At 49.0% G+C, this 22,391-nt stretch overlaps 1 protein-coding gene across 1 annotated transcript in view; it reads right to left on the minus strand.

Annotated features, from left to right (window-relative positions):
- Positions 1-22,391, minus strand: part of LOC146813772 (uncharacterized) — a 102,145-nt gene that overhangs the window by 5,801 nt on the left and 73,953 nt on the right. The window contains exons 5-7 of the mRNA XM_085609497.1: positions 1,369-1,387; positions 1,252-1,286; positions 74-114 (exon numbers count right to left, since the gene is read on the minus strand). Coding sequence (XP_085465623.1) covers positions 74-114; positions 1,252-1,286; positions 1,369-1,387 — 95 coding nt within the window. The remainder of the gene's footprint in view (positions 1-73; positions 115-1,251; positions 1,287-1,368; positions 1,388-22,391) is intronic.

Raw genomic sequence — 22,391 nt, forward strand, 5'->3', positions numbered from 1 at the left:
ACATTCTAGACACAAACACACACATTCTGGCAGTCACAGTGGAAAGCACAGAGGCTAAAGGGAGAAATCTTACCTGCAGTGGGTTTGTGGTCTGACCATGCTTGCCTTTCTTTCCTACAAACGAAAAGGGTTTTACAGTTACAAATCCAGCTATACAGTCTTCTATCCATTTTACACCTCTAATAACAAACTTCAGCTGAGTGTAACCTGTGATTATGTATCAGAAGTTCTGAAGTGCCCAAGATACACCTTCAACTGCCTTATTTAATTGAATGTATGTACATTTTTTTTTACCTCTACAGCCCTCCTCCCCATCTTTATCTTCTCTCTCTAGAGGGCAGGGTGAAGGGATGCGTCACTTAGGATAGAGTGAGAGAAGTGGGGAGGGATGAGATAACCTGGCAGCAGTGAGAGGTGAAAGAAGAGGGGTGAGGCACAAAGTGTGCCAGCTCTATAGATTGTCATGGAGTGGAGTTTGTGAGTCTGGAGAGGGTCACAGCAGTGAGGAGAGATGGATATGCCTGGGGAGTCTTCTGACACAAACTGAAGTCTCACAAAAACATGGAAGAGAGCAAGAGGAGAGAGTGTTAGGAGTGAATGAATGCAGAGTCATTCACACCTCACATTAGATAGATCACAGCTAGATTTAGGGGTGAAGGAGTGCCAGGCCATTCACACCACACATTAGGTGGATCACTGCTGGTGCTGGGGTGAAGGAGTGCCGGGCCATTCACTCCACACATTACGTGGATCACTGCTAGAGCTAGGGGTGAAGGAATGCCGGTCCATTCACACCACATATTAGGTGGATCACTGCTAGAGCTAGGGGTGAAGGAATGCCCGGCCATTCACTCCACACATTAGGTGGATCACTGCTAGAGCTAGGGGTGAAGGAATGCCCGGCCATCAACACCACATATTTGGTGGATCACTGCTAGAGCTAGGAGTGAAGGAATGCCGGCCCATTCAGCTTATTAATATTATGCTATGTTGTGTTATGTTATGTTGTTAGCATTGGTATGCTTCATGGCACTTTCATCTAACTGGCATACACAAATTCCCTTGCTGCACTGCGTTGCATGAAATAAAATTATTTTTGTCCCTTTGAGTGCTTGCTCTGTGCTATTCAAGGCATATGCATCCCACAGCTTTAAACATGTTTCCAGCTGTCAATGACCATTGCACGCCTTGAGGGGCGCACATCCTTGGCACCAAAGCCAGCCTCTGCCGCTTAGGTAGATATGCTCCTACCTTTCCGGGGAACCTCTGCATAAACCACAGCATTACTGCAAAGGAGAAAGAGACCTGTTATCTACTAAGCAAAGGGTGCAACATATGGAAATATGGCAGGTGTGCAGTAAGACGTACCTGCTGTCTGGACAGCTCTCTGAAAAAAAATGAAAAGCAAATTAAAGGTGCTAATTAAACAACTTATTTTTGCCTTCAATATGATTATACACATATCCTGATGCCACTCCACTGAAAATGTGATGCCACCAAAGTTTGCAGCTAAACAATAACTGTGGCCCATAGACCTTGACGTGAGCTGCCTCACATCTCAAAGCAGAAGTTTTACCCAAAACCAATGTTTTAGAAAACAATTCTTTGAACTTTACCATGATATAAATCTGTCGTTTTGCCACTTTTAGCCCCCATACACTAAACAAGCATTGGCAAAGACAATAGGTCGGCACTTTGCAAGCTGGAAAATGGTTAGTTCTATTTTTTATAGCAAGCATATGCAACAAAAAGAAATAGAAAGAAATGAAACGTTGCTTCCACATGCTTGCATTACAGATTTAAACTTTCTTCACTGGCAGTGATGTTTTTAAGTAACAAACCTTTTAGTTGTGTCTTGCATTATATTATTATTTAATATTATCATGTGTGAAGGATACAAAAATATATCACTACATAACCAAGTGGTCAAGGCAGCTGCAACCTTAAGTGAGCACTATAACTTTAAAAAGGAGACAATGAAAAGGTGTGCTGACCAACTGCCCTATGCTATATGCAGCAAAATGTGACTGAGAATTTAATAGAATGAAAAGAGCCCGTTGACTAAAAGCATGTGTGTGTGTGTTTGGATGAGTGTGTGTGTGTGTATGTGTGTGCGTGTGTGTTTGTGCAATATATATGTATATATGCATATATGCATATATATATTTATATATAATTCACTGAAAAAACCATAGGTTTCAGGTACGTTATAGTTAGAAATTAGCATTTAAAAAACCTTTGAAATTCACTGAAAAAACCATAGGTTTCAGGGACGTTATAGTTAGCTGGACATTTCACTCTTACAAAACCATAGAAATTCTACCGTTATAGTTAGTTCAGCTAACTATAACTCGCGCACTCGCAATGCACTGCTCATGACATCACATATTACATCATTCATGACATGGTCAGTGCCAAGATCTGGCCTATAGAGAGCTCTGCCAATCGTGCGGTAATATTCAACTTATGCAGCTGATTTTATCACCCACGCACGCTAAGGGACACGTGTTAGATCTGATCTTTGCTGAGCCAGAGATGGTGGTGGTGAATGAGATCTTGAAGCAGGATTGGACAGATCATTTTCTGATCACTATGTCCATTGGTGTACCCGGGTTGTTAAAATCAACTACTACAAGTGGCTTTAAATTTAAGCGCCAATGGGCTCGACTGCTTAGAGAGCCAACCCGCCCTATTCTACTACCCAGGGGTTTTCAGGTGGAGGACAGTGTAGATAAGAGCTACGCTGCACTCTGTCAGCAAATCTCGATATCCCTAGATGAACTGGCCCCTATGCGGAGGGTGAGGGAGAGACCTAGAGCGACTAATGCCTGGTTTAACGACGATCTGAGACAGCATAAGATCCGCTGCAAACAGGCTGAGCGTACTTGGAGGAAAGGATATAAGGAGTTGGACAGGGTAGCGTATAGAGTGGCCTTACAGGTATATAAGAACCAGCTGAGAAATGCTAAGGCAAAGTTCTTAGAAGATACCCTGGATAAGGCCACAAATAAATCGCAAACCCTGTTCAAGCTGGTTAACAACTTATCTAATCCGTCCTGTACAGCTCCCGCTATCCCGGCCTCTCAGGACCTGTGCGATTCATTGGCCGCTGCATTTGAGGAGAAAATAAGAACCATCTTGAACGGACTCTCAGTGCCTGGACAACTGGGGTCGCCGCTACCTCCTTCACTGGAACCTCTCCGCTGTTCGGTATTGTTTCGGGATAATAACAAGGTGGATACATCTTGCTTACCATGCTTTCCCATTCCAACATCGGAGGAGTTTGTCTTATTGGCCAATGGAGTGTCATCGGGCTCACCACTAGATCCAATGCCTCATAAGATCTGGAAGGCGTTTCAGGCTGAGCTGTTTCCTCCACTTCATTCGATCTGCTGCCAGTCACTGATGACGGCGACAGTTCCAGACAGCTGGAAAGTGGCAATAGTAACTCCACTATTAAAAAAGGCTTCTCTAGATCCATCCTGTCCAGCTAATTATAGACCCATCTCGCTTCTACCTTTTGTAATAAAGGTTCTTGAGAGATGGGTCACAAAAGCCTTGTCCAACTATCTGGAATTAAACTCCTGCCTGGATACAGCTCAGTATGGCTTTAGGCCGGCACATGGCACGGAAACCGCATTGGTCACCGTGTTAGATGATCTGCGAACGCGTGTCGACAGGGGCAGGTCAGTTTTTCTGGTACTGCTGGACATGTCGGCCGCGTTTGACACGGTTGACCATGCGGTTCTCCTGGAGCGTCTCCATAGTGTGGGTGTAACCAGTCTAGCATTAGGTTGGTTAACGTCCTATCTCAGTGACAGACAGCAAGCAGTGGCTTTACCACCTTTTCAATCTGCCACTCGACAGGTGAAGCAGGGAGTTCCTCAAGGGTCGGCGATTAGTCCGATCCTGTTTAATTTATATCTTCGACCCCTTATAGCACTGATTAAGTCATTCGGCATATCAGTCATCAATTATGCCGATGACACTCAACTGATTTTTTCATTTGAGGGTAGTGAGGCGGTTTCGAAAGACACCTTTCATCGCTGTATGTCGGCCACAGCTGAATGGCTGCGAACCAACTCACTCCAGTTCAATGGGGCTAAAACAGAGGTTCTCCACTGCTCTCCTGATCGCCTTCCCCGGGCGCTGCCTGACGACTTCTGGCCACCTTCCATTCCTGGCTCTGTGGCAGGAGCTAAATCGGCCCGTAATTTAGGAGTGGTATTCGAACCGGACCTACAGTTGGATGGTTCAGTTAATAAGACCGCAGCGACTTGTATGGTCCTGCTCCGTGCCCTACGCAAAATTTTGCCTATTCTCCCCAAAGGTTTTAGAGCTGAGGTGGTGCGGAGTATTATACTCAGTAGATTAGACTACTGCAACGCACTACTCTTAGGAGCCCCAAAAAAACTGATCCTGAAGCTGCAGAGGATCCAGAATATGGCGGCAAAACTGGCTCTATCGCGCCCGCGATCTGCTTCCTCTACGGCAGCTTTAGCTGACCTACATTGGCTGCTGATACAGCAGAGGATCGCGTTTAAGGCGGCATGTCTTGTATTTAAGGCGCTGCATGGACTTGGACCAATCCCACTCCAGGGCCTGTTTTCTTGGTACCAAGCTGCCCGGCCTCTGAGATCCTCATCGGCGTTTCTGGTGCGGATCCCAAGGATCACTAGAGTTAGGATAGGTGGCCGAGCTTTCAGCCACACAGCCGCCTCACTATGGAATTCCCTTCCGCTAATGCTGAGGGGTAAGCAAGATCTGACCTCCTTCAAAAGGGACCTTAAGACCTATCTGTTCCCTAGGGCAATATAAACATTCTATCGGTGGTTTAAATAGGGTCTCAGCGCCAGGATACCCTTGGGGTGACAGATGCGCTTAATAAGAGTCAAATACATACATACATACATATTTTAACAATGTTTAAAACTTAATTAGCACTAATTAACATATAAGTGTTGAAAAAGTGTGACACAGCAGCTATGATACCTGACTTCAAACAACAACGTTCACAGTTCGATTCCTGGCTCCAGCGGCAGGTTAGCCCACCACTATGTCACTGTGGGCAACACCTTGCTTAATCTTCCCGACGTCCCTGAGCGCCGGGACAACTCTCCGGGGGTAGCTGTACGCTTTACAAATGCTACATTATTTAATTTAAAACCATAGTGATGAGAAATATTAGCACGTATTTTTTTTTTCTTCTATTCTGAACGATATTTTTTTCATATCTTCGATTTAGAATTACGGCAATTAATAGATGTTTTTAGTCACGAGAAAGGAAATGTCACAGTTTGGCGAGTAACAGTTTTTAAGCTCTCCAACGTATTTACATATTAAGGAGCTTATACTTGTGAGGATCGAAATCAAAACCTTTACCGCTTCACAGTTTGTAACTTTTCCCCAACACGTGCACAAGTTAAACAGTGAAAACGTGCGCATGTGTCAACTGTAAAATGTGACATCTAAATGGGTGGAGCCGCATCTTCCTTCCATAGACTACTCAATAACCAAAAAGTATAAAAACCACACCCGTTGTTCGATTACTTTTGTTTTTGCGAGTTATTTATGCGTGTCAATTCTGTAATGCAGGTTCCGTTTTCTAGCATCGGATTCTTCTTTGGTGGCAACAAAACATATTACGGAGTTGTAAGTTGTGTGATTATGGCATAGTAGATATTTATAATACATAACTATTTGTAAATATTTAAAGATTTGTATTTTGAAAAAAGTGTTATTGGTTGTTTTTGCCATTTATAAGTAACATCAGCAGCTTCTGGTTCTTACTCTGTTTCCCCCTTGGGATCATATAGTGTGAGTATGTATATTGTAATATTCACAGTCATTATGATCTCAGAGGAGTTTATGACCAGTCGACGCGAAGACTAAAGAATTTTATGTAACGTCAGCAGCTTCTGGTTCTTACTCTGTTTCCCCCCTGGGATCATATAGAGTATGTATATTGTAATATTTACATTTATACTGACCTCAGAGGAGTTTATGACCCGTCGGCGTGAAGACGAAAGATTTCAAAGTCCCGGCGAAAAGAAGCTATCAACATATTCGCCGCTGGGAAATATTTCATTATTGATCTTTTGTGTTCATGACTTTATTTTCCTTTTCCTTTTGTCTGGCATCAGTGACACTGAATATTCTAGTACAGTGACATATTTTCAGACAACAGGAGTTGGAGATTTGTCGGCGCCAGGAGTAAACCATCTGAAATACAGCTTGCTGACCTTTATAAATTACTTGATCAGATATTTTTACAGTGACAATATTTTTCAAAATTGCAGTTTAAAAAAGATTGTTTGTATAGATACTTTCTTACTGAATGCCTTTGATAAACCCGACATTTCTGAATGATATTTTGGTATTTCTCTTTTTCTCTGTTGTGGTTCCTATTCACTTCTCTTTATAGAATATATAAGACCAGTAGTGTATATTATTATACTACTATCCTATATGTTCTTAAAGGAGTATGTGATCTGTTAGCAGAGCAGTGAGCGACGTCTAAGCACTACGCCAGACCTTTCCCCGAGTTCTACTGAATAGAAATTGTAAAAATGTTGATTTTTTGGTTGTGGTCCTTATACTTCTTCTCCTGTGGAATACTATAAACTCACCCTGTATATTTTAATACTGTGAGTTTATAGTACTTCAACGGGGTTGGAGATCTATATGCGAGAAATTAATAACATATACTACAGTTATTTCCATTGATACCTTTCTACTTCACAGTTTGTAACACTGCTAATGTTTTATAAAATAGTAGTTGCTAAAAAAAAGTTGTATACATAGTGCTTCATTTAATGTTTTGAAGCGTACATTTCTATGTAATATGACGTCATTTGTGTTTAACTGTTTTTTACTTGTTATTGTTGTTGTGACCTGAGATGATGTAGTGCGGGAGTGTTTCTTGTAGCACTTCTTTACTACTTTATCTAAAAGTAACTGATGCCTTCTTATATCAACAAGAATATGGGGCAACACTTTTACAAACTATAGGCGACAAAAAAAAGGGAGGGTGTGGCCACGCTTAAGGGATATTTTATGAATTGTCTTTTTATTTGTGACCCCTCAGATATATACAGCCACACTTTCGTAAGAAAGTATATTTGTGATTGCTTAATAAAAACTGTTTCAAACCTAGACTGACATTTTTGCAGCGCAACCACACCTACTATTTTGCTGCAAGTAGCACTCCCCGCGACAGAAGTAAGCACCGCACTATAACTATACATTATGGTGCCGATTCCGATCCGGTAAAAAAAATTCCCGTACAAATCGTAAAACTGAAGTCAGAGCGCACAAGTACGATCCATACCGCCCTACCGAATACACAAGCGTATGTAAAACGTCCCGTCCGGAGCGAACTCTGTACCACTCGTATCCTGGGTAAACTTGTGCCCGGGATACGAGTCGTACAGCCCCCCCTCTCCCCCCCACGTATGTCTGCACGTCCCCCCGTATGTCAGCACCGTACCCCCGTATGTCAGCACTGTACCCCCCCATGTCCGCACCGCACCCCAGCCCCGTACTTGTACGCACCGTACCCCAGCCCCGTACTTGGACGCACCGTACCCCAGCCCCGTACTTGGACGCACTGTACCCCAGCACTGTACCACAGCCCTGTACTCAGACGCACCGTACCCCAGCCCCGTACTTGTACACACCGTACCCCAGCACCGTACCCTAGCCCCGTACTTGTACGCACCGTACCCCAGCACCGTACCCCAGCCCCGTACTTGGATGCACCGTACCCCAGCACCATACCCCAGCCCCGTACTCGGACACACCGTACCCCAGTCCCGTACTTGTACGCACCGTACCCCAGCACCATACCCCAGCCCCGTACTTGTACACACCGTACCCAAGCCCCGTACTTGTACGCACTGTACCCCAGCACTATACCCCAGGCCCGTACTTGGACGCACCAACACCCCAGCACCGTAATTGTACGCACCGTACCCCAGCACCGTACCACAGCCCTGTACTTGTACACACCGTACCCCAGCACCGTAACCCATCCCCGTACTTGTACGCACCGCACCCAAGCCCTGTACCTGTACGCACCGTACCCCAGCACCATATCCCAGCCCCGTACTTGTACGCACCATACGCCAGCATCGTACCCCAGCCCCGTACTTGGACGCACCGTACCCAAGCCCCGTACTTGTACGCACCGTACCCCAGCCCCGTACTTGGACACACCGTACCCCAGCACTGTACCACAGCCCCGTACTCGGACGCACCATACCCCAGCCCCGTACTTGTACGCACCGTACCCCAGCACCGTACCCCAGCCCCGTACTTGTACGCACCGTACCCCAGCACCGTACCCCAGCCCCGTACTTGGACGCACCGTACCCCAGCACCATCCCCAGCCCCGTACTCGGACACACCGTACCCCAGTCCCGTACTTGTACGCACCGTACCCCAGCACCGTACCCCAGCCCCGTACTTGTACACACCGTACCCAAGCCCCGTACTTGTACGCACTGTACCCCAGCACTGTACCCCAGGCCCGTACTTGGACGCACCATACCCCAGCACCGTACTTGTACGCACCATACCCCAGCACCATACCACAGCCCTGTACTTGTACACACCGTACCTCAGCACCGTACCGCAGCCCCGTACTTGTACGCACCGCACCCAAGCCCCGTACTTGTACGCACCGTACCCCAGCACCATACCCCAGCCCCGTACTTGTACGCACCATACGCCAGCACCGTACCCCAGCCCCGTACTTGGACGCACCGTACCCAAGCCCCGTACTTGTACGCACCGTACCCCAGCACCGTACCTCAGCCCCGTACTTGGACGCCCCATACCCCAGCACCATACTTGTACGCACCGTACCCCAGCACCATCCCCCAGCTCCGTACTTGGACGCACCGTACCCCAGCACCATACTTGTACGCATCGTACCCCTGAACCGTCCCCCAGCATCGCGTATGTACGGACCTTGCAACAACATTGCGTATGCGAGCACGGTACAACAACATCGCGTATGGACGCACCTTACATACGCGAAAACGACTCATACTGAACCAGGACACTGTAAAACAGCACAAGGAGGGTCAATTCGACTCGCACAACACCACAAAACATGTCTACAGTGCAAAAAAACATCAAAATGACAGACCTGGTACATCCAAACAGGTAAACAGAGGCCCAAACTCACAACCACCTCTTATAGCACACCCACCAATATTTCAAACTCAGGCCCACCCAAAACTGGACCAATAAAAAGGGCCCACACACACAAACCATGAGCCTTTGCAACAGACTCACTGCAGCTACAGAGCACACCCCAACAACTGCACCCATACACCTTAACATATACACCTTCACACACACTCCTTCACGCAAACCCCCTCTCCACATTCCCACACACACCTTCACATTGACACCCATACACCCACAACCATCCACACCCTCACCCCACACCATGCCCACAGACAAGAATCCAAATTTCACAAGCGAGGAGTTGGACATCCTTGTCAACGAAGTCATCAGAGTCGAGCCACAGCTGTTTGGAACATTGGTCAGACAGACCAGCATAGCTGAAAAATCACGCCTGTGGCAGTGGATCGTCGATAGGGTGAATGCTGTTGCGCCCATCAGAAGGACCAGGAATGAATGTCCAGGCTACACGAAGCACAAACCCAAGACTGGATGTCCAGGATGCTGGGAGGGTGGGGCTCACAAAACACATTGTTCAACTCTGAATCAGATACCAGTGCCCTCAGCCCATATGGCCCAGGTACATACCCATGCACCATGCTCAATGCACAGGGACTGGCAAAGTACTGACAAGGTAGCTGACACTTGGCCCTGCTGTAGCCAGCACAAGGCCCTCCTGTGACCACTGTAAACTCAAACACCAACACCACAAGCACAGATATCTAGGACAGGAACTCACACTCACTGTCATGCCAGCATGCACCACGAGGGGACAGATACATCACCTGGGAGACCCACAGCCAAATCACACTACACCCACCAGCAGGCCCTGTCACACACACCCCTTACACAAGCACACACCCCGAGGCAGGCAATGGATTTACCCACTCTCACAATGGACATGTGACACAACAAGATCAATCCATAGCCAAAGAAACATCCAAGCAAAAAATCTACATGTCAAACACTCAGGAGAACATATCAATCTGTCCCCCGCAACATACCCATCTACAAGTGAACAGTGAGGGGAATGCTAGGCACATACAACTACCTGGAGGAACTGTGCCAACTTGAATATGTATGAAACATGGATGTCGCATGAAACAGCATTAACATTGTCTCTCTCTCACACACAGGGCAACCTCATGGATCTCCCCCCAACAATGGGGGGGAAGAATCACAGTCCCAGGCTCGGGAGGAACCTGATCCCACCGGCAGCGACGCCTCTCAACACTTCGCAGATGACCCCAACCCACCTGGACCCTCTGGTGTCCAAGCCCCTGCAGCACCTGTCTCAGGTACATCTGTGCCAACCACCACCCCCATTCCTGCCATATCCCAGGAGACACCCAGGAGCCCTGCCCACAGTGAACAACTGAGCCAGTCTGACCTGGAGGGGCAAGGTTCGCCGGGCACCCAGGAGGAGGCAGACAACCCCGCAACTGCCATCCCTCAGGGGTACCGTAGACCCGATGTGCCCACAACGGCAGGCCAGGCTTGTGTGGGCAGAGGTGGTGGGAGTGGAGGCAGGCAGAGGCGAGAACCTGACCAGCCAGCTGAAGGGACTGGTATGTCACACATACGCAACATCATGGACGCATACCGGCGTGACACCAGGGCCATCAGCCAGGTAGTGGAGACCCTCACAGAGATTAAGAACCAGCAGGCCGAGCAACACGCCAGTCAACAACAACACCAAGGACGGATGGAGGCAAGCCTGGCTGAGCTCCTGGCGGTGCAAACGGACATAAGCCGTTCACTCCGTCGGATGGCCGACAACATGGGCAACCCTCCCTGTGCCACCAGGCGAAGACCACCACCAGCCACAGGGAGGGAGGAGGAGGAGGATTCATCTGACGGAGCGTCCCAAACATCGTTAAGGCCTGTATCTGAGGGTCCCCGAGGAAGGTGGGTTGTCCACGGAAAAGACTGTGAGAGGCAGTGGACCATCCACATCTCCCAGGTCACCTGGCCTGGCACCTGGCCTTCATGTGCAACAGCAGCACCTCATCCACTGACATTCTCTGCCACATGGACTTGCTGGTCACAGTCTGACCAATGATGACAAACTCTGTGTTCTGGACTCTGATGACTTCAAATGCAAAGGATCCCATCTCCCCCTGTGAACTTTGGATTCTAGCCACACTGTATAGCACCTATTTTCACCCACAATAGACGCCCCCACCGAGAATAAAACAAACTTTCTTTAATTAGATGTTGTAGTCATTTTGCAGGAGTCCACAACATATGTGTGGAGAAATGTCAAACTATGCCTGAGTGTTGAACGAACTCCAGCCATCCATACCCTGGGATCTGAGTCCGGTACAGGACACACATGGGTCACAATGTATCATCCAATACAGACATGGAGCACAATACTCACCCGTGATGGCCTCAAGCTGCTGAGGGGGGCTTGCAATACTGTGCGGACAGACCAATTTGGAAGAGCATCATTAAGGTGTAGAGGTCATGGCTCATGTGGAGGTGCCCGGGGAGGGAGTCCCAGGTATGTGTAGCCAGGTGGGAGAACTATGTCCTGCATGCTGGAGTTTGGTGGATGTGAAGAATGTTGGCCAGGGCAAGGTTGGATGCAACGGGGTCTTGGATGACAGACGTCCAAGGTTGGTTTGGGGTCTGGGGTTGTGGACTGCCTCCTGAGTGTGGGTGAGGAGTGTGAAGGTCATCCTGCAGCAGACAGTGATCCATTGCAGCTATCTCAGGTGGACGGTGATGTGGCTGGGGCGCGGGTTGTTGAAGCTGAGGTTTGCAGATGCACCCTGGATGTGGACAAGTTTTCCAGGAGTTTGGCTGTACTTGCTCCGTAGAGCGCGGGACTGTAGTTGACACGGCTGGTGTCATGGACCTGGGGGACGTTCTTTCTTGCTTTGGAGTGGATCTATCTGTGGGTCATGTGCATCATGCGGAGGGTGTTGCAGCATGAGGTACAGATGCTGGTGAGTTGCATGGCAATGGTGAGCGACGAGTCCATGATGCACACCATCTTGTGTGCGTGGCCACTGGGTGCTGGTGCAGTGCCCTGGCGGGTGGGACACAAGGAATTGACCCAGCTGTAAGGGGACAATCCTCAGATGATTACCTCAGTCCTGTACAAGTCCAGCCTCAGGTGGCTGATGTTCAGCCATTCATCAACGGACCTCATGCCTTCTTGAAGGTTGGAACTGGCAATGGCTGTGTCTTTGGTGAGGGTGAGGAGCAGCTGGCTGTCAATGGCATTCGAGATGATGATGAGGTTGTGTGCGCATGTGATGGTGGAGAGGGGGGTCATGGACACATTGAAGATTGACACGCTGAGAGATGAGCCCTGGGCCATGTGCCAGATGATGCCACTGTACTACATGCTGAAGGCGTGAGTCCCACTCCCATGGCCTTGCTGGTGAGCCACTTGGTGATTTCATCCTGGTCCATCCCCTGGATACCAGTGTTGGAGATGTGTGAGCTGACAGTGTGTGAGCACATCGTGCATAATGCTGTGGAGAGGTCAAGGGGGTGTCCTCACCATTGTTGAGCAGGGCAAAGTTGTCGGTGTTGTTGGCAATGATGACGGTTGCAGTGGGGGTGATTACTGCGGTCTTGTGCAGATTGCCTGGTGCTCTTTGTGTGGAGGAAGTTTGTCAGTTGCTCGTTGACTGTCTTCCTGATGACATTTGCTGGCTAGGGAAGCACGTTGAGGTTCCTTGAGAGCCAGCGTTCCTGCCGTCCATTGTCTAAGAAGGGCCTGGGTCACTGCATGCCTCTATCTACCATGGAATGTGGCTAACTCCAAAGATACATACATGACGTGCTGGACGGGGGCTACAAGGATTGGGAATGATGTGGTTGAGATGTTGTGTGGGAAGGGGCCTGATGGAGATCCCCAGGGGATGTTGCACATGAGCCCGGTGTTGTATCTGCTGATGATGGAAGTCCAAAACCTGAGGGTGGTTTGTCCCGCGTATAATCGTGCGTTCTGCCTCTGTGTGCCAAGGCTTGCGTGTATGTCCATGAGCATGCAGTGGTAGAAAGTTGCAATGGATTGGCTCAGCCTTGCAAGGGTGGGGTGTCTTTTGGATGGAGAGCTGATGTCAGTGCACTCACGATGCTGATGAGCTCCTTGATGTCGTGCTGTTTTTTGTCCTCGTCCCCATCTGATGGATCTCCAATTGTCCTTGCTGATGATATGGTGATGGCTGTGTGTGCCGTTTTCCAGGGATGTAAGGCCACTGATGGTTATTTGTGTTGCAAGCTGTGCACAAGAGTCCTGCTAGACGTGTATGAGTCCAGTAGGTCTGCCTTGTCCTAGGTGGCTTAATTGTTGATGTGCGTCACAGGAAAGTCCGTCAACGTGGCTAGATTGTTGGATCAGTTGCTGATCCAGTGTGTGAGGTTGCAGGGTATGGCGGTGGTGTTGGCTCCAGTGTCCCACACAGCATGTCTGTGTTGACTTACATCAAGCATCTTTGGGGGATTGGTAGCGGGGGTGTGTGGCAGTGTGTTGCCCGTCGGAGACGTGGATGCTAATGTGGATGGACCAATGATTGATGCTGGTGTTGTTCTCATCCAGCCAGAAGTTCCTGGCCCACAGCCACATGTATCCTGTGGATGTGAGGGCGTGTGTGACGATGGACGTGTTGATGGCTTAGCGGAATTGTGGATGTAGGGCTGGAGATCTGGAGATGAGTGTTACTCTGATGGTTTGCAGGGGGTTTGTGCCAAACCTGTTTTGTGACCCTGAGTGCGTACTTGGGAATAGATATCAATTCATCTTCCGGGATTGTTAGTGCCGTCCCTGCGGGTGCTCTTGTATCTGTCTGAGATGGCAATGAAGAAGTTGTGTGCTGAGGATGCTTTCATCCAGGTCACTGTCATGATGGTGATGTGTGGGCCTGTTGTGTTGAGGAGGTAACAGAGTCCGATGGCGTGCTGTTGGACGGAGCCGGTGTGGAGTAGGAGGGACATGACCTGGTTGGTGTGACAGGGCCTGGAAGGCGGGGCAGTGGTGTGTAGGCAGTTGAAGTTGCACACTCAGCATGCGAAGGTGTGGTGTGTGCGCTTAGGGTATGCCTGAGAGCAGGCGGTTGATTTTCGCTTGGACATTGCTTGGACAGTGGCTGCAACATGAGACTGTTATGTGATGTGGGTCATGCAAGGACATGAGGGTCGTGTAATGTGCACGTTGCATGCGCTGACGGTCCTGCCTTTGGCACCGCCTGGCCGCAACAGTGGCACAGACAAGCTGATGACAGCCTAATGAATGGGTGGAGGGAGGAAGGGAGGAGCATCTTGGAGGCGTGTGGGTTGCAGAATCGGGGAACTTGGTGGGCCCTTGCCGCAGGGCCCGCAGCAGCAGGCGGCATGTACTGGAAACTAGGACAAAAGTAGCACACAAAGACAAGGATGTCAGAAAGGACAACTCCAACAGGTGCATGTAAAGGAAGGAGTGTCAGGTTATTCATGGCTCACCCAGAGAAAATGGATGAACAATCACCAAAGATGACTGACACAGGATCAGGAAACAGAAGGCCGAGCTGCGCACAGGAGACACACCCTCAGCAGGCGTTGGCGGCCTGTTGGTGGAAGCAACCTGACCAAATACATACACAACCATGGACTTCATGCACAATAGAGATTATTATCCATGAAGAACTGCATGCATGTTGCCGAACTACATATACACACATATGCACAATCTTTGACAACTATGCCAGAGATGATGCATGCAAAGTGGCTGCATTGACAGAGATGAGGCACTTCGGAGGGTGAGGAACACCTTTATTACTCAAGCTCACACTGAGGGAAATGCATCAATACGAACAGACTCACAGGTAACTTGACTGAACATGTGGGACCTACGCTGGACACCCCCTTCACAACACGGATGTAGTAAATCCAAATGAACTGGCACACAAGTTAAGGGGATGAGCCAAACACCTCCTGCTGCACACGGAGAGGCTGCAATTCCCCATTGAGCCCGTCATGGGGATGTCCCACACTATGTCCACCCGTAGCATCCCGTATGTTTCTCACGGGAAAGTTTTACACACATTGATGCCTTCATCAGAATCCAAAAACCATTACAGATGACTGTCACGAAGGGTGACTGTCAATTCATGGGAGTCACGCTACATGTTATGTGCCCCATGGTGAGTCAACATGTATGCATGGTAACACAACATGCACAGAAGCAGTCCCCACACATTCCAAACACTTACCACCCCCAAAATGCCTTGCTGCAATCCTTACCCAAAATGAAAATTCCCCATGTCCGTGCATGGAACGCTGATTCAGCAGACGTTGCAATACTCATGACGAATAGCAGGAGGACAACAATGACACGAGCAGACAACATGCACAAGAACCTGGGAATGACAGACACACAAGAAGTCAGCTAACAGATTTATCTCCCCATACATGGTCATTTACTGAACAGGAACAATGTTGGCCCCATGCAATTTTAAAAATAAGTGTCCCTGCTAAAATGTGCAGAATGACATCATCACTCGAGTGACACATCAGAACACACATCTAAGTCACTTAGCATGCAGTCAGCTGGACCCACACATTGCAACACATGCCACCCAAGGCTACAAGCGTGCACACTCAGACCCAGTGACTCACCATTATGAGAAGAAGTTGCGTATGAGCTGACTCCGGATATCCTCCTCCTCCTCCTCCTCACTTGCCTCGTGACCAAGCCCTTCATCCTCCACAGGTGGATGTTCCTGCTCATCCTGCTCCAGGATGAGTGGCACTGCCTTCTCCACTGCCATGTTGTGCAGCATGCAGCACACGAGGAAGATTTTGCAGACCTTCGCCGGTGCATATGGGAGGGATCCGCCTGTCTTGTGAAGGCACCGGAATCGGCTCTTCAGGAGGCCAAACGTCCTCTCAATCACTCGCCTGGTCTGCCCGTGTGCATTGTTGTACCGTGATCTGCAGCTGATCTTGGGTTGCGGAGAGGCGTCATCAGGCATGGCATGTTAGAGTCCCCTACATGGAAACATCATGTAAATAAGTGGGTCAGGAGATGCCGTAAGAGCCAGAGATACTGCAACACACAGGACAAACAGAGTATACCCACCAACAAGACATCCTCGTTCGTTGTGCAGCCGCAGCATCATTTGTGGCACCCTGCTATGCCTCATGATGTAGGCATCGTGTGCTGACCCTGGAAAACGTGCACAGACATGGGAAATCAGCATGTTAGCATGACACACCACAAGGGCATTTATAGAGTGGTAATGTTTACGGTTGCGATAGGCTACCTCCTGTGCCTGTGGTGGTACCAAAGCCACATATGTCCCATCAATGGACCCAATGACATGGGGCATCCCTCCCAGGGCATAGAAATCACCCTTGACACCTGTCAACTCCTCAGAAGTCGGAAAATGGATGAATTCATCAAGGTGCTCCAACATGGCTGCCAAAACATCACGCAGAACACGGCTGAACATTGTCTGAGACATGCCACCAACATCAGCTATGGTGAATTGAAACGTACCTGTGGCAAAAAAATGTAGGGCTGCCATCACCTTCATCTTGGGGGTCAGCGCAGTAGGATACCTGTGTCGCGGTTGGAGGTGTGGTGCCACCTTGGCGGTCAAGTCCTCAATCGACTGTTGAGTGAATCTGTAACGTCGGATGCAGGCACGTTCCCTCATGGCACCCAAGTCTGGCATTGGTCGGGGGACAGGCGGTGCCCTGCAGAAAATTTTGATGAATGACGAAGATTGAGAGCATAACAACATCAATGTCAATGAACAGAGCACATGCTCAACTGCTACTACACATCTGCTAAATACAGAGTTTGGTGTGTGCAATACATCCAGGACACGTATGCTAGCTTGGTGATACTCCTATGAAAAGCCACCTACACCCGTTGATTGGCAAGTCTACATGACATGCCCTGAAACGAGCTGGGAGCAAGTCTGAGTGAACAGCCAGAGACATCACAGGAGTGACATACATCCACATAGCTGCATTTAAAGGATGTCATCTCATACAGACAGCTGACGGCAAGCTAGACGCACAGGTCACATGGAATGTCGAATGTACAGATCACACACATTGTGATGAAGGGGTACACGTGAAAACAGAAAACACAGACATTGAGACGATGCAGATATGTCCTGATGTGAAAATATCATGTCCGATGCAAACAGACCCTGCTTACGTGGGAATCCACATGTGGCATGGTGTGCGTAGATGTGTGCCATGCCCATCTCCACACAGACACATGTTGGATGCAGCAACAGCAGATGTAGTTGACGGAACAGTAACAGCAAGCTCATGGGAACACATGACACACACATGACAAAGTCACATCGGGGCACGCTCATTGTGAAATATCAGTTGTTAGTGTCCCTGGCATCAGGGGACAGTTGCGGGTGGTGGTGACTGTGCCATACCAGTGATGCTGTGCTTGACACGTTTGTACTACAGGCACACATGTGCAAAGTGTGAAGGGGAAGTGTGCCACGTATTGACCCATCACACATGACATGTGTACACAGGTCATCACACATCAATGGTGCAACTACATGAGGAGACATGTGCAAGATCACTGCCTGACCCACCTAGGCCCTGCACATGAAAGTCTGCAATGACAATGACTTGATGTACAGCCTTGTGCGAGTCGGAGACCTCCATTCCTTTCGTGTGCGCCTCCTATCACCAGTGTAAGCATGTGAAACGCACCATACACATGCTCTGAGAGCGTGTGTACGGTCCGTATCACTATTGTAGTGGTGCCGTAGGAGTACGCGTGGTACGGACCGTACACGCGCTCTCAGAGCGTATGTACGGTCCGTATCACTATTGTAGTGGTGCCGTAGGAGTATGCGTGGTACGGACTGTACACACGCTCTCAGAGCGTATGTATGGTCCGTATCACTATTGTAGTGGTGCCGTAGGAGTATGCGTGTTACGGACCGTACACACGTCGTGTGTACGGTCCGTATCACTATAGTAGTGGTGCCGTAAGAGTATGCGTGGTACGGACCGTACACACGTCGTGTGTACGGTCCGTATCACTATAGTAGTGGTGCCGTAGGAGTACGCGCGTTACAGACCGTACACACACGCGTACTCCTACGGCAGCACTACTATAGTGATACGGACCGCACACACGCTCTCAGAGCGTGTGTACGGTCCATATCACTATTGTAGTGGTGCCGTAGGAGTACGCATGGTACGGACCGTACACACGTCGTGTGTACAGTCCGTATCACTATAGTAGTGGTGCCGTAGGAGTATGCGTGGTACGGACCGTACACACGTCGTGTGCACGGTCCGTATCACTATAGTAGTGGTGCCGTAGGAGTACGCGTGGTACGGACCGTACACACACGGGTACTCCTACGGCACCACTACTATAGTGATACGGACCGTACACACGCTCTGAGAGCATGTGTACGGTCTGTATCACTGTTGTAGTGGTGCCGTATGTGTACGGGTATGTGTGAAACGCACCGTACATGTTTTTTTTAATCAAAAATTACATAGGGGAGAAGTATTAGGCCCAAAATGCATGCTGGTTGTCATGGATACAGAGATTTCAGTTGCAAGGTGGCCATCATGTTGGCTTGAAAAGTCAGTTGGCCCAAAAATTACAATGTTGCAAAGTGGTGTTTGCCTTGCTATGATGCTCAAAATTTTAACCATGCAAATTCGTGTCATTGGTGTATGTTTAAAGGGATTGGAGGAAACATAGGATGCAAATGAGTCTGACCAATCACTCTGTACTCCTGTAAATGAAAGCCCCCAGCAAGACAGATATAAGGCAGCCAGAACCCATGAGAGGGCACTTGCCTGCACAACCTTCCTGTTGACCACACTGCTGCTGTCTGTGCTTCCTCTGGCACCATGTCGCGGACTGTGGAGAGGGCCCAGACATTCACCATGGAGGAGAATGAGGCCCTGCTGAATGTCCTCCTCCCACAGTACCCCAGCCTGTATGGGAGACCAGGGGAGCAGGTGAGTGCTGACCCCACTACCTTAGACTGTGCACCTGTTTCGTGGGTGTCACTTCTGGCATTGTGTCCAGGTGTGACGGACATGCAATGAGGTTTAGAGTGGGTCCCGGGGGGGGGGGGGGGGGGAAGTCTTATGTCTGTCATGCAGAGTATGAAGTAATTCCTGTGTGCACTCCTCACTTGCATTGTGCTTACTGTGACATTCACTGCATAGTGCATGACACATTCAGCCTGGCAAATCCTGGGTGGCATTTTTTGGCTATTGTCCTGAGGTGATTCAGTGGTCCCCCCGGTGTGACAGGTGACTGTACCCACAGATGTGTATGAGTTGAGGGGAGCTGTGGTGAGAGTGTCTAAGTGATGTGTACGCCCTCCTGGACATTGATGTGTGTGAAGGTTCCTTGTCATGTGGGTGAGTGTCTATGTGAAGTGTTGCACCACAGCTGCATGGAGGAGGCAACAGCTCTACCATCTGATGTGAGGAGTAAGCCGTGCTGTGTGTCTGACTTGCTGGGCTAGCCCGACACCTGTGACACCCCACAGGCAAGTGGCACATGTGCAGAGTGAGGTATGTATCCGCTGTAGCCAATGGCAGGTGATTGATCTGTGCCTGTGTGTGTCTGTGTACTCTGCTGAGGTTGCTTCAGTGGGCTGGGGCATGTAAATGCTTTGAGGTGCTGTCCATCAGCCTGGTGTTGCATGTGATGCACAGTGTGTGCCATGATCAGGGAGTGTGACGCACCACTCCTGCCACCTGTGTAGTTTCAATGCCATGTAGTGCATTGGGGCTTCCACAGAGGCCAATGTCAATAAGAGTAAGATGGGATTCCTTGGCAGCATCCTATGCCCTGTTCAACATATCATCGATGTTCAAATGTGTGTCTCTGTGACATGGAGCAGGTGTAGTGATGTTGTCTCACTTTGTCATCCTCACAGGTAACTGCCTACGAGAAGGGGGGGATCTGGAAGCGGATCGTCTGGGCCGTGAGAGTGGCGGGGGGTCGCAGTCGGCGCCTAGCCCAAGTCAGAAAACAGTGGCAGGACATCCAGTGCTGGACCCGGTGGATCGCCCGGGTCCAGCTGGGGCTCTCACCTCCACGCCCCCACGGCGGGCACCGACGCCTGACCACCCACATGATGTGTGTCCTGGCAGTGGTGTTCCCTGACCTGGATAGGCAGTTACAGGAGGGACAGCAGCAAGGAGGGGGTAGGTACCTGTCTGTTTGTTGTGTTGTGTGTCCCCAGCTTTTGGAAGTGCTCTGTAGTCTGGATACACTGCCAGGGTTTATATGTGCTGTGGATATTCTGTTCCCCAATGTCAACCGGTGCTCTTAATCGTCCCTTCCCCTGCTTGACATGTGTCCCCTGTTCTGTGTGTATTCACAATTGCACATGGTCATCTAGCCTGCCAGTTGATCCAAGTGCACATTGCTTTCAGCATCATGTGGGAGGGTGGTCTGTGACATGTGTTGTTACCTTGCCTGTGCCCTGTCCTGTTCACTCTGTTGGGGGTCCATATTTGTTGGCACTGATGATGAGTCTCAAAATGGGAGTGTGAGGTTTCAAATGAACACCCTTGCAGCATGCATGACCAATGTTGTGGCCTCAGACATGATGTGCATGAGTGGGAGATATGCATAGTGCCAGGACGGTTGCTCATGTTACAGTCAGATCATTCCAGGAACAAGGAGCAGTGTGCCCACTACAGTCCCTTGAGACACCCTTGCCTCATAATCATGTGTGTCATCCAACACTGTGTCCATTCAGTGTGTTCAGCATATGTTTGCCTCTGTGGCATTGTTCCTTGGCCTCATTTGTATTTATCCAAAGTGTGCTACATGTGTCCACTGGACAGGGAGACCCCATTTGGCTTGTGCATACTCACACTGGGCAGTGCCTGTATGTCTATTCACAACTATCTGTCGATGGTTGTTTGTCACAAATATGTGTTGGCAGCCTCACAAGGTGATGTGGAGTACATTTGAGAAGTCTTGCTGCACATTTTAGTAAAGCCTGATTAAGAGGTGTCACTTCTTGATCTGTCTCAATCACATTGTCTCAGGTATGGGGGATTTGTGCGGGCGAGGCCTACATGGCCAGACCTTATGTCTCCTTGCCAGGTTTGACCTTTGTGTGAGAATTGGCTGGACAGAGACTCAACGTGCAGTGTCCCAGTGATGTTGTGCAGGGTTTAATGTTTGTGCTTTGCAGCATGTGTCAATTGTTTAGATACATGATTCCTGCTCATTCATGTTTTGCACCAGTGTGTGGTCAAGATGCTACGTAGTTTGGTCTTTGTGTGCTGACATCTGTGTGGACATTCAGGCTTGTCATGGGGGTGTCTCCTCAGTGCAACACAACACAATAGCAGGCCCATTAGCTCATGCATTGTGCTGGGTTTGGAAATGTGTGGCACTCCACATGACAGGCAGTGGGTCGGATGTGTTGGCAACTGTGTCATCAGGTAATGGATGGCCATGTGACAACTGACATAATTCAAGTTGTTAGTCACAAGGTATTGTACCTTGGTACTCACAACACTTGTCAACAGGTCTTCATGTTTTCTATTCTTTAGTTTGATGTTTTGTTGTTAAGAACAATAATGTGCCTGCATGACAGATGTCTCCCAAGGAAGTGCACACCAAACCACCTTTACACTTTCAGGGAACACACTGGCACACTTTTAAATAAGGCACTGTTCTAATGAGACTGTTTTTCTGATTATACATATACATGTTCCCCCAGTGTTGTGGAAATTGGGTAGGTCCTTGGTTGTTGGTGATACCAACTTACGAGTGTCAAGTCATCAAGCCCTCCGTGGGCCCATGTATATGTACTTTCTGCAACTACATTTCTTTCTAACAGTGGCTTCTTTAAAGAAGGCTGCCAGCTTCTTCTTCTTCAATGACTGGGTAAATGTAGATTTGTGTGCACCTCCTTGGGAGCCATCTGTTATGAAGGCACATGTGTGCTCTGTTCACAAAATGGCACATTCCCACATTCTGACCATGTCGATTGTGTCAAGTATTGTGATTCCCAAGGGACAAACTTTTTTTTGTTTTGTGTTCCAAAGTACTGACAGGTCTCTGAGTGTGGGGAAAACCTTTGGCATTGAGGTGTGCTACTTTGCCTTGGGGGCACCACTACTGTTTCTTTCAGGGTAAACAAGAGGTGGCATGACTTCATTGTATTGCTGTGCTCACCTGTTCCCAGACACTAGCTCCT

This window comes from Triturus cristatus, chromosome 6 (genome assembly GCF_964204655.1).
Source record: "Triturus cristatus chromosome 6, aTriCri1.1, whole genome shotgun sequence".
Classification (NCBI taxonomy): Eukaryota; Metazoa; Chordata; class Amphibia; order Caudata; family Salamandridae; genus Triturus; species Triturus cristatus.